At 31.7% G+C, this 14,029-nt stretch overlaps 2 protein-coding genes across 3 annotated transcripts in view; one reads left to right on the forward strand and one right to left on the reverse strand.

Moving 5' to 3' along the window:
- dup (chromatin licensing and DNA replication factor double parked) overlaps window positions 1–14,029 on the forward strand; it is a 97,414-nt gene that overhangs the window by 72,554 nt on the left and 10,831 nt on the right. The window contains exons 8-9 of the mRNA XM_085811496.1: window positions 1,213–1,325; window positions 13,042–13,130. Coding sequence (XP_085667622.1) covers window positions 1,213–1,325; window positions 13,042–13,130 — 202 coding nt within the window. The remainder of the gene's footprint in view (window positions 1–1,212; window positions 1,326–13,041; window positions 13,131–14,029) is intronic.
- aln (divergent protein kinase domain 1C) overlaps window positions 1–14,029 on the reverse strand; it is an 80,738-nt gene that overhangs the window by 19,274 nt on the left and 47,435 nt on the right. The window lies entirely within an intron of this gene.

Raw genomic sequence — 14,029 nt, forward strand, 5'->3', positions numbered from 1 at the left:
AGCAGTTATGCAGATAGTGAGGAATAATTTAAAGAGTGGTTCATCATAATCATGAAATTAATTGAATCAGAAATACATTTCAGAGTCTGTAAAGTCTCAGAGTATGTTAAGTCTGTAGCAACAATAAATAAAATAAAAAATCTAAGATTTACAACTTGAAAACCTAAAAAAATAATGTTCACCAGCTTTTGCTGAGGCATGTGGCTCAATGCAGAACAATTTGTAAAACCCCTTGTGAAAACTATTTTTAGCAGAAGATAAATGAAAATACATTGTGACCCTTGATGAAGTATGGATTTACCTAAATAACTGCTACAAGAAAGCTCTAGTTATTATTGAAAACAAAAAGAAAAATGTGTATGAACCTGGTTCTGTCAATACAAATAAAGTTTCAGTAAGGTGTTTATGATTGTCACAGGATTCTCTTACAGTAGGAAATAAAAAATAAGAAGAGTGGGAAAAAATATTAAAAGCAACTCAAAACATACTATCAAGAGAAAGTTTACGTCCAATATTTACATAGGAAATTCCATTTTTTTAATCCCATTTATTTTTAATAATGTGAAACTTCATTGATACAAAGCAAAAGTCATACTTCAGAAAGTATCACTGCATTCCTTGAAAAATAATGAAGACTGATACAGGTTTGCATATATACTTTTTTAACATATTTCTGCGAAGACTCCTTGCATTTCATCTATAAACTGTTGTATCTTTGGTCTCTTGAAAAAAATTCTAAGTGCAGGCCCACCATGACTGATGGACTCTGGAAAGTAATGGAAGAGAAATGGGAATCAATACTCCTGGAAATTTTACGAAAAGCCCTTCTATCATGGAAATCACGTTGCAGTCTTATAGTCTAGAAACAAAAGGCTGTTACATCAAACATTTTAAAGAAGAACACTCTTTACATGTTGAATGTTAATTAAACGAGCCTGAATCATTCTAAAAATGTGTAAATACCTTTTGTAAATTTTGAAAACTTCAATCAAACTTAAATTCAGAATTACTCTGGCTTTGTTCCCAAAATCATTGCAATTGTAAAATTTGTTTACTTACTGATATATTCCTTAAAATATTCTGCATTTTTTGCTAATACTCTGTAATGTTATAAAAAAAAAAAGGTTGAAATGTCTTCTGAAAATTATTAAAAGTAAATACATGAATATCTGGTTTGTTAATTTGTTAAATTTCAATATTTATTTATTACAGATACGAGCACGTGAAGCTGCTAAGTTGTTGGAAACAATGACAAGAAGTCCAAATGAAACAAAACGTCTAGCTATGTTAGAGCGTCTTCCAAAAATTGTTCATATATTATGGCAGTATCCTTTCTGTATATTCCTGTTCATCCTTTAAAGAGGAATTGTAATTATCATAAAATTATCACTTTAGATTTTTTTGAAAGGGAATATATTGGTCATTTTATCTATCATGAAAAAGTATGTAGGTGTTGTTAACAGAAGATAAACATGGGGCAGAAAATTCCTTATTAAAAGTTTGAATTATAAAATAAAGCATTACATATCAGAAAGAATATAAGAAGTAATTCCTTGTAGTAACTCATTTGTTTGTAATCACCAAACAAATGAGTGACTTCATTTGTTTGGTGATAGTAATTATTTAAAAAATGAAATGTGCCTACTTTTGAAAAAAATTTAATAATTTCTCAATTTCAGCATGTGAGAAATAAAATTCTTGCATCCTTATTTAAAAATGCTTTTCAGTTGGAACATTTATAGCAGTGATTTAATATTTGAAAAAACAAAGAAAGAAAGAGAGATAGGCAGAGGTTGGATTGTAGAAACAAATATTCGAGTTTATAGACAAATACAAATGAATTATTTATTACAAGTATTTATGATATTTAATGAAGAAATTAACTAACTACAGTACAAAGTCCGAGATCCAGACTCATTGGGACTTGCGCGATTCCGGATTTGAGATTTTTTGGGGTTCATGAGTTTAAATCTAGTAAGATGGCATGTAGAAATAGTAAAATTAAAAATATGAAATCATGATTTATGAAATAATGAAGCTTTTATGATCTAAAGGGTATCAAAATTTAGAAAAAAAAGCTTAATATTTATTTATTTGTTTATTTTATTAAATATTTCTTTCAAGTTGTTTAAGTTGCTTTGTTTTTTGTGCTAATACTTTCTTTTTAATTCTATAGACAGACGTACTGTATTTGCCGACATGTAAGACGCCATCCTTTTCCAACACATTTTTGAAGGATAAAACTTTATTACTGATCATTATAATGAATTTACAATATTTTAAATATAAAGTTGAAGTAATACTTTCTGGGAAATAACATCTTTTCACCTTCTTCGTCAAAACCTAGACACTCCATCTCCTGAGCTAAACGAAGAGTCACTTGAAGCCTCTTCTAAATCAGCATCTGAGTCTTCATACAATAAATTGTCCTCTGTACCATCCAGTGCATTACTAATGCTCCACTTAGATGATATAACTACTGTCTCTGTTTTCACAGCATCCCATGAAGCTTTGACCCATTCACAAACTTTTGAAATGCTAGGCCTCTTCCTGCTTCCTGATGGTGTAACTTAAAAATTTGAAGACTGCATCCAGCTGTACCACTTCTCCTTCATGCTCTATGTTCTTTAGCATACGTAGCTTGTATGCTATGTTATAGCAATGCTGACATTGTTTTTGAGCCATTACTTGCCAACAAATTTAAGAAAATTGAACAGTAGAAATTTCACACACTTAAAAATTGTTCACAAAAACTACATAACTGTAATATTTTCACACTACGCAAGAGAACAAAAAAAAAAAAAAAAAAAAAAATCGCATAACTCCGAATAGAGGTAATTTCCAGAAATGAATATAATCTAAAACTGAGTATTAACGTATAAGACACACCCCGTTTTTCAGACCTATTTTCGAAGAAAAAAAGTGTGTCTTACACGCCGGCAAATGTGGTAATTTCTTATTCAGTTATAATGTTCCATTGTTGAAGTCCTGTAACTGCTGTGTCTAGAATTCTGACTAACTTGCCAATCGAAATTTTTTCTTTTCAGCCTCTCTATCACCTTCTTCACTATCAATAGTAGTATTTCTAGATCTAGAACCATACTACAGATTTTGTCATCTGTTGATTGATGATTGAGGAGCATTGTCATCACAATGAAAAACTTCTTTTATTCTTTATTTATTACCGCTTCTTCACATTTCTTAAAAAAACCCTGTTAATTAGGAAATTTCACCTTTCATTTGCGATATCCGAAAACCTTCAAATTCACGGTTATCATCATAAAATTTAGCTCTCGTTCACTATACATATTTGGCTATGTATCATGAGATTGGCGACTAAAGACACGTTCCACTAAATTTTATGTTGCTTCTATCCTGCACTGAGATAATTAAGTCTGAATTGTATTAGTTTAGTTATTTATTATACTTATGTCTATTCATTGCACATGCTTAAGACTTATCTGAGTCCTGAATAAATAAATTCCCACATATACTTAAGGCTTATTGAGGTTTTTGCAGGTCCTAAATTCTGCTACCAAGCACCTTCCTTTGTATTCTGCCCCTCTGTGCAGCCATATGACTTCTGGTGCTGGTTCTAGGTTTACATGAATAACAAATCAGTTATTCTTAATTCAAATGGCACTAAATGTAATCTTTTGGCCTATAAGTATCATTAACAAAATCTATTTTTAGCATATGGAAAAAAAGGTTTGTTAAATTTTTCCTATCAACATTTCTTAGTGCATTTAACTTAAATCTGTGATCATCGTAAAGCGTAATGTCAACATAAAAGGTTACCATACTTTTTGTTATTCAATTACTTATATTTAAAAAAAAAAAAAAAAAAAAAATGTTAAGGCGTCACTACGTTGTTATTACAAGTCATTACTCAAGTTGTTATGTGTTGATGAACATGTGATGATGAGAGCAAAATATAATAAATTATGATCGCCAAGTTGGTGTCAGTGATATAAAATATTAGTAGATTTAAAATCAACGATGTTTTCTAAAAGAAAGTTTTGGTTTGAGATGTATGCCAAGCAAATATGCAGCTACAGAGCCAAATTATTGGTCATACAAATTTATGTTAAACTTATTGCGTCTTCAGTAACGGGGTATTTTATTTAGTGCCAAAGTGAAATTAAGAATCAGGACTCTCTACATGTTTTATTATGCACAGGGGGGAAATCAAATATGCATGCATAAAGTACACACACACACACACAAAATAAATAAATAAATAAATAAGTAAAATAAATGAAAAATAATAACAACAAAGTTGGTGGTTGCTTTGGAGGTAAGATATTTCACAGCTGTACTTATAGTTAAGCAGTACAAAGTCCAAAATCCAGACATCCACTATCTGGAATGATCTAATATCAAAATTTTCGTACACTAGCATTTTTTTAAAGTAATTTTTTTTGGCAAAAAGGGAGAAAGAATTACCGTAATTTCGCACGTATAGTCCGCACCATCGTATAGTCCGCAGACACGATTTTATATAAAAAAAATTTCAAAAATCGTCAGATAGGCCGCACCACCGGATAGTCCGCGGACTATACGTCCGAAATTACGTTTTTTTAATACGGCAATATTCCCATGCTTTTTAAACACATCCTTTTGTTTGCGCCAATTTCTCACTGCTTTCTCGTCCACTTCAAAATAACGGGGTAAAATCCTAGTATACGATGCAGCCTTGGTGCGACTTTGAAAATTATCGCCAACACCAAAAATGATCCAAAGAACGTCTATATATATAGTATACACACATAGTATATGTATATACACACTTTATACTATATACTATGTTTAACTATATATTTTCTTTGAATGACCCGTTAACTACTCATCGTATATGTCCCGTTTTCACTGCTCATCATAAAGTCGCCAAAAGTAGCCAAATCCCGTGTGCACCGAATACTAGGATTAAACCAATAACGGCCCGCTTCTCTATTTCCATCTTTGTCAACTACCTTGAGTTTAACTCAGCAGTAAAACTCCGGCGATGTTTCATCAACGTTATCGAAGATGAAAGACAAAATACAAAAACAAAATACTGTGCAACGTGCTATACTCGTGATAAGTGGTAATGAAATGTGACCTTCGACCCCACTCACTCGGTGTTGCCAAACCACGCTATAAGTAAACGAATCACGCTTTTTTTTTTTTTTTTTTTTTTTCATACTCCAGGTACTTGCTACTAATGGCTCCTAAAAACCGAGTTGACGCATCAATTACTTTTTCCCCTCTCGGCAGTTGCGCTAAAGCAGTGCGAAGGATACTGGGATACAACACTCTGGTTGCGCTAAGTGAGTGCTCATAGAAGACTTTCTTTGGCTCATATCTCGGCATCGCTTGATGCGCCAGCCTGGATTTTAGGAGCTCTACTTGCTACTACTCATTCATTCTGCACTATGCTCTATGGTTTACTATCGATACGATACATACGAATGTTTTCTTGGAATCTCGCGCTTTTTTTATATTTGATCATTGGCAGTTTACGACAGCGTGTTTTTTAAATTTCAACGATTTTAACCATGAACAACCAGCGTATTATCCGCACTGGTGGATAGTCCGCAGCTTCAAAAATTCGCATTTTAAACACAGATAGTCCGCGGACTATACGCGCGAAATTACGGTATATTCCGAATGTAGCTTCTCACTTTAGCATATGCTTAATGCTTCCTGCTTCCTGCATGCCCATTAGAAATTTTTTTGTAGTAAAGTATGGGATTCTTAATTTCCCTTTGATGGTAAAAAAACACCTTCATGTTAAAGAAACTCTTATCATTTATTAGTATTAACCTGTCTAATCAATAATTTGCTCCATAGCCTCCATTTTGCTCTGCATACAGATCAAACCAAAACACTGTTAAGTTCATCGCTGATTTTTCACTTAACTGAATAATTTATATCTCTGTCACATCAATCTTTCATCCCGTCATGAGTATTAGCTCATGGCCCAGCTTGAGAAGTGACACACACAGTGATCTCTTATCATTTTTTTAGCCCGAAGGGATTGTTTAGTCTCGAAACAGCATTTTGCATTGAATCATTATAAATGATGTGTCATTTTTCAAATTGTTGCCTCAAAATATTATCATCCTTAATTACTTTTAAAGAAATTAAGTAACGAAGAATCTACATGAATGTATTTATCTTTCTCGCAGTGAAAAAATGATGGTTCCTATGGCCATCAAATTTAAAATAATGCAGTCCTACACCCGAACATGTGCACTTGGAATCCCAAATTTTGAATTTCAAATTTTATACTTCATATTTTGTAAAACTTAATATGAATTTTTAACAAACTTGGTGATTTGAAAGTGAGCAGTGGCAACCCTGTATTCATTAAAACGTTGTTATCTTCGCTATGGGAAGCTGTATATCAGAAATTCTAATGATATGCTGTTTTTAAATGTTTTATGATTTTGCTATTCAGCTGAATTTTATGTGGCGTTATTGAAAACTGAAAAGTTTCAGATTTTAAATTATGTCTAACGATGCCTTTTTTTTTTTTTTTTAGCATTTTGTATGTTACCTTTATTTATTAAATATTCTTTGCACTTAAATCATAAAATTCAGTTCTTGAGCAATATCACAAAATGATTTTAAAATGAACATACATTTGGAATTTCCGATACACAGTCTCGCGCTTGGAGATAAAAATGTTTTTTTCTCTACAACGTTGCCATTGCTTGCTTTGAAATCCTTGAGTTTGTGAATCAAAATTTCATTAAAGTTTTACAAAATATGAAATTGATAATAAAACAAATTTCAAATCTGGGCTTCCAGATGCTCATATTCACAGGAGGATTACGTTATTCAAAATTTGATGGCTCTAGATACAGTTGTTTTATCACAGTGTGAGAAACATACATACATTTATGCAGCTTCTTCATTATTTAATTTCTTTAAATATAATACAGGGCAGTTTTATTTGGTGGCAACAATTTGAAAAAGAAAACAATGCTTGTAGTGAATCAACGCAAAATGCCAAATTGAAATTAAGAGTCCTTCTGGGCAAATTGCCCCTTTGGACTAAAAACTGTAAATGATTTTCTTAGACCAAAAGATTAAATTTAGAGCTGTTAAGATTTGTTGTCCAGGTAAGCTGTAAATACTTGTGGGAATTTATTCAAAACTCAAATAAGCCATTAGCATATATTGAAAATATATGCAAGTAAAATAAATAACTAAATTAATGTAAATCAGGCTAAACTTTCTCAGTGTGTAATAGAAGAAAGACACTAGTCGTGTATAGTGGATGCTAACTAAGCTTTACGGTAATAGCTGCAAATTTAAATGTGTTTGGACATCGTAAACAATAAGACAAGTTTTTTACAATTAATGGAATTTGTTGAGAAGTGTTTATAAATGAAGATATAATAGAAGTTTTCGTTTGTGATGACAATGTTCTAATCCTCAATCAACTAACGGATGGTGAAATCTGAATTTATGGTTCTAAATTCAGAAAATATTGCTATCAATAGTGAAGAAAGTTTGCTGAGAAGGAAAAAATTACTGATATTTTAAGGGAAATTCTTGACACTGCAGTTACAGGACTTGAACAATGGAACTTTGTAACTTAACAAAAAAACTATATCTATGTATACAATTAAAAAGAATCAGAGCAACTTAAGCAACTTACATTGAAAAAAATATTTAATAAAGCAAACAAGTAAATATTTAGCATTTTTTGTAAATTTTTATTTCCTTAAGGTTATAAAGACTTCATTATTTCATAAACAACTATAAATGTTTTTAATTTTATAATTTCTACATATCATCTTTATTATGGAATTAAACTGATGATCTAAAATTCTGAAATCCAGAATTGTCAACATTCCCATTGATTCCGGATCTTGGACATTGTGCTGTGTAAATGTGTCCTAAATTCTAAATGTAAAATTATCACATAGTTTGACATACCTAGTCTGTGCATTCAGTGCTTTCATTAGCAACTCTTGCTTTTCAAGTAACATACAGACTTTAAAAAAAAAAAAAAAAAAAAAAAAATGCTTACTTATTTTATGGTTTGATTAAACAACATGCTCTTAATCAGCAAATAAGAAATTTAATTTTTACTCTTATAAGTTAAAACTCTTATTCTAGCTGCTATAGTTTACAATTTTATAAAACTGATTGGTTTTAAAAATTAGATGCAAACTCTTATTCTAGCTGCTATAGTTTACTATTTTATAAAACTGATTGGTTTTAAAATTTAGATGCAAAACATTAATCTTATTTTATTGTGTACACATATTATATGCAGGGTAGTCATAAAAAACTTCACCAATATATGAACCCTTATTGGGCTATTTGCTCAACCAATAAAAATAAAATTTCAGATATTATTATTTAAAAGTATGCACTTGAGATTGTGATGATTTAAAATAATGACCAGGGTGTTACACTGAAAAAAATTTGAAATTTTTAAATGGCAACTCCTTCTTTTTTCCTGGGTAAATTGATCAGCGCTTTGAAAAATCATAAATAATGTTGGAATGATACATGTATGACGAAATTTACGAGCGTAAAACATTTGAAAAGAAGAGCATTGTAAAGAACCAATGACAGCATAGAGAAAGTCCATTAATACACTTTGCATAATTCACAGGGATAGACAGTAGAAGCACCAATCGCAGAACAACATGCACAAAGTATGGCTTATGGAAAATTTTTATTAGCCCACTGGCTGCTCATCCCACGAATTCCACAGGCAACTCAAATGTAGCAAATCTGCTCATCCCGCGGGCATGTGTTTTTCTTCTTTTATTAACCCTTTGCAGTTCAATGTTCCACAACACCCAAATTGAATCGTTTCTGAAACCTTTAAATTCAACCGTAAATAGATAAAAATGCCTTTACTTTGAACTTTTCTTTTTAAACAGTAGATAGCAGCATATCACAAGGAGACACAGAATGTTCATTTATTATGTGTTATTAAAATCCACTTTTTCCCAAGTAATTTTCTCTATTTTTTTAAAAATATAAAAAATTTTATTTGGAAAAAAAATTAGGCATAATTTTGCTGGCTGTACTTCAAATTATTTGTTCTATATATTTTTTTTTTAATCTTTCATACAAAAACCATATGCAGAATCATTGAATAAACCCAGGTGTTCCATTAGCGGGAACACTGCGCCTTTAGCGATCTCATGCTGTTACGAATCAGAACATCTGTGCTTAGGAGAGAACATCCATTGTTTACGTTTTTTGTTTCCGTTGTTTTGGGGGGGATGAATTCAAACAAAGCAGTATTGAGGGGTGAGGTGTGTTTTCTGTTATGAAAGCCTTAATATTGGCATCTCAAATTTTTTGGCGGGAATTTTATTAGTAGCTTGACTCATCTTTACTTAGACCTGCGCAAATTTTTTGCTGTCGCTTTTTAGTCTCATTCCCGTTTATTTTCAATAATTGTGTAGATATTTTTCGTGTATGTATATATTATGGGCTTATTTTTCTTTATTGTTAATATTAATCGTAGTTAATTATTTTAATCGTAGTTGGTTTGTGCTTCCATCAAAAAGGTGTGACTTTGAACAATTTCACGAAGCTAAGAAATAGGAAAATTTGTAAATATTTTTGTATATAGGACTTGTGTATATAGATATTTATCTCATTTATCCGTATATATTCAAGAATATTGTGTATATCCAAGAAATCATGTATGTAGCCATAATACAGAGTTTTTTCATTCTTATACAAACGCTTCTACTCATTTTCGTGCTTCACTGCAATGCTTGCTTAGTTGCACTTTTAAAAGCTCTGGCGGCGCAGTGTTCCACCTCATGGAACACCCACAGAATTAAAACGGTAAGTGCAATTTTTACAAAATTTTACTTGTATACTCCTTTAGGACTAAATAGACTGCGTACAACTTTTTTTGTTGAAATTCCGACGTTAACGTATAGTGCGCTGCAAAGGGTTAAGAAGCGCATCCCGTTTTTCACCCATTTAACCCATTGAAATAAACTATATACAGTATTAGATGTTTAGTTTACGTTTTGGCCAACAGATATCGTTAGTTGTCGACTAAATTGTGGCATTTTGAAGACACGTGGTATTACCGCTCAAACTTCGCTTTTTGACGCTTTTTCTTACAGAAATGGCTGCTAGAAAACATTCAGCGATTGACAGAAAGTATATTCCTGATGACTTATCAGATTCTGAAAGCGATTTTAGTTTTGATAGCAATAGTGATAGTGATACAGATTTTTCGGACTGCTCCTCAAATAGCGATGACTCTGATCATGATTCAATAAACTTGAACTCTATCATACTAAACTGCGTTTCTAAGGTATTTTTTCCTCAGTGCTTTATATTTTCTTAAATTTTATACATTTTACTTTTTTATATTATGCAATAAATAGAAATTAACTGTAATTCAACTGAAATTTATTAAAAAGAACTTTTTTATGGTGATGACATCTGAAATTGTTTTTTTTTCTGGCAACTTAGTTTCTCATGATAAAAATCTATGTAAAAAATATTTTCTAAAAAGAAAAAAAATGCATTTTTCAATTCTCCAATATATATAAATTTAAAATATGCAAAATAAAAAATACACAATTTTTGAAGCGATTTCGGTCTATAAATTGAGCAGTCGGAGGGTTAAGCAGTGGGGGTTAAGCAGCAAGATGATACTTAGACTAGAAGAGAAACATGCCAATGTGCCAATTAAAACACTTAATCGATTTCGAGGGCAGCTGCAGGTCCCTCCTCATCAGGAAAACGAAATTAAAGAAAAAGTATGCAATAAACTTTTTCTAGTAGTTTCGTTCTCCTGATAAGGAGGGACCTGTAGTTGCCCTCAAAATCAATTGAGTGTTTTAATAAATGTACGCGAAATACAAGGTTGTTATTGCGAAGATGATACTGGGAAATAATGAGGTGAATTGATAAAGCTGTTTTATCTGAATAGGGAAAATGCTGCTAAAGCAGTGCAAGTTTATCAGTGAAATCATAAGCTAAGATGGGGCCAATGTTCTGCACAAATGATTTGGTAAAAATATTTGAAGAAACTGGATGCACATATGTTAGATCACGATTCATATAATAAACTATGATCCTGATGACCATGTTTTCCTGTTGAAGTTGTTGCAAGAGTTCACAATGTGATTCCTGCAGGTCCATTACATATTGCAAGAAGCGTTACCCACAGTTTGAATGTAACAAAAACCACAGTCCTCAAGCTTTTGCGCTCTGTTCTGTGGATGTTTTCTTATCGATTCCAGCATGTTCGGGAGTTGCAAGCTGGGGATGAGCATGTCGAGCATGAAATTTTTCCTCATCAGTTATGATGAAGATAGCAGAGGGATATTATAGACGGATGAGCCACACTTCTCCTTAACTGGGAATGTAAACTGCTAAAACTACATTCACTGAGCTGATGAAAATCCACAATGCGCACCAGCACCTTTACATGAAATCAAGTATCTGTGTTGTGCGTTATCACACACATATTCTGTCTTGCTCCATACTTTTTAGAAGAGGTTACTTTCATAGGTACTAAGGCATGCTCGTGCTGCAGCAGCATTTTGGAGTCATCTTCCCATAACTTTAGTTTTGTGGCCACCGTGATCCAGGCTCAGTGCAATGGATTTCTGAGTTTATCAAAAATCTAAGGTATACACATCAAATCCACAAGATTTGTTAGAACTGAAAGATTCCATGAAACGTGAAATTATACAGATTCCTCTTGCAATGTTGTATTTGTCAATATTATCAACAATCTCCCACATGCAGTGCATTATTGTCTGTGAAAGTTGGCACATTGAAAACTTGCAATTCCAATAAAAAAATTTTCTCTCTCTTATCTCTTTTGTTGGGTTCTTTGCAATGCTCTTCTTTGCAAATGTTTTACACTGTCAATTTTCATCATACATGTATCACTCCAACACCATTTAAGGTTTTTCAATGCGCTGATAATTTTGTGCAGGAAAAGTGGGTGTTGCAATTGGAAAATTTTGAATTTATTTCTGTGTGACCATAACCATAAAAGCTCTGTTGTTTTAAATCATCACAATCTCGAGTGCATACCTTCAAACAACACTATCTGAAATTTCATTTCGCTTGTTTGAGCAGATAGACTGATAGGGGTTCATACATTGGAGGGAGAGGAAGTTTTAAATAGAAAGAAATCCTTGGTAACTTTGTAAAAGGAGTCTAAAGTAATTAATTACTTCCTTTTGGACACTGAATAGTTTTAGTTTAGCATATTTCATACATATATTTTACATGCATGAGCCACACAAATTGCCTGCGAGAACCATAGCCATTATCAGGGTTCGCGAGCACTTTGGCCGCCCCTGATATATAATATACATACTTTTTAACAATAGATTTTTAATTTATGTATATATTATAATAAAAGATTTATTGATATTTCTTATATATTTTAAAAGTATATACATATTTCATATGTGCACATTAACCCACTTTTAATGTAAAAATGTAATTGTTTTAATTTTATTTGAAAATTTCAGTGTTAAAATTTAATTGTTTGACTGTTTTCAGAAGTTTATGAATGAATTTAGCTGAAAAGAATTCAGTATCGCTCTCAATACTGCTCTGGGTATCTTTAAATTGTTTGAAACCTGGAAAATAGTATAAGAAATCCTTCTCTAAAGTTCATTGCAACAATGAAAAATATTATGCTTAACAGAATAGCTTTGGAAACATGAATTAATCACATTAGTCACTTACAGTAAAAAACAAATGATTAAAACACAATTTTCATGTGTGGACTGGACAGGCATGCACGCAATAATGATAAAAAACACACTATTTGCTGTTATTGTCACATTCAGAAGTTCAGCCAATATTGCTCAAAATCTGCTGTTTATTTACTAGATACTAAGATTTTGATTATAGTTTATTAATATTTTTAAAAATAAAAAATATTACTAGAAAAACTTACATTGACCATGATTTAGCATCTGTCTTGTAGCCATACTCTATATTTGGCTTGGCTACAGCAAAAATAAGGAAATATAAACAGAAAGCAAAATTCTTTCCTTTAACTAATGTTTTTAGTTACTTTATAGCTGAACGCAAAGCAGCTGTGCCTGTGGATGTTGCTGTTGAAAAAATTATTCATAGTTTTAACTCATTAACAACTCCAGGTAAGTAAGTTTTCCTTAATTAATTCATGCCATATCTAATTAACCCTCTGAATGGCATGGCATTTTTAATCTGTTCCTAAAAAACTGCATTTAAACATCTTTTATCAGATAAATTTATGCAGTTACTTATTTTAGTCTTTGTTTTCAAACTTCCATTTATTAAGATGATATGTTCATCATTAAAGAAAGAAAGAAATAAGATCATTTAAATTATAAGCTGATATGCATTAAGTAACACAAAAATATCATGGCCAGATAAAGGCGGTCATACGATTCAGGGTTAACATTAGTAGGGCTGTTATTTATGTAGTTGTGCATTAAAGAATTCTTATGGGTTCATAAAGAGCTCCTGAATGCCAGATGAATAGAGAAACTTTTATTAGAACTTTATATGATTATAATTTTTTCAGATTAAAGTAGGCCCAAGGAGATAAAAAAAGGCAATAATCTAAATTTTGTTTAACCTCCTAAAGTGCCCAAACCATACTTATATATTTAAAAATATTAATTATGACATCTTTAAATACACAAGTATGCATCTTGAAATGTGTCTGTAAGTAGTATATGTATTGGAAGAAAAAGTATCAAGGTACCAAATGGCAGGATCATTTTGAAATTATAATCAGGAAACCTCTTGCTCCTGATTGTTTTGATAACTTCAGAGTCTTAGGACCAAATCCTTGACTGCTTGTAAAGTTAATATATGAATAAATTTCAGCTGTTCAATTTTAAAAACTCAAATAACTACAGCTGAAAGTCCACAAGGTTATAAATACTCAATCGTATTGAACAGCAAAGGTTAAAAATCACTGAATACTTAAATCTCAGAAGCATATCTGTCTAAATAGACTAACTCTGCTCTGACACAAGGCTCGCAGCCCTGAATCTATTTCATAGCT

The sequence above is a fragment of the Stegodyphus dumicola genome, chromosome 2 (assembly GCF_044657685.1).
Source record: "Stegodyphus dumicola isolate Sdum_Otavi_A_Nest chromosome 2, ASM4465768v1".
Classification (NCBI taxonomy): Eukaryota; Metazoa; Arthropoda; class Arachnida; order Araneae; family Eresidae; genus Stegodyphus; species Stegodyphus dumicola.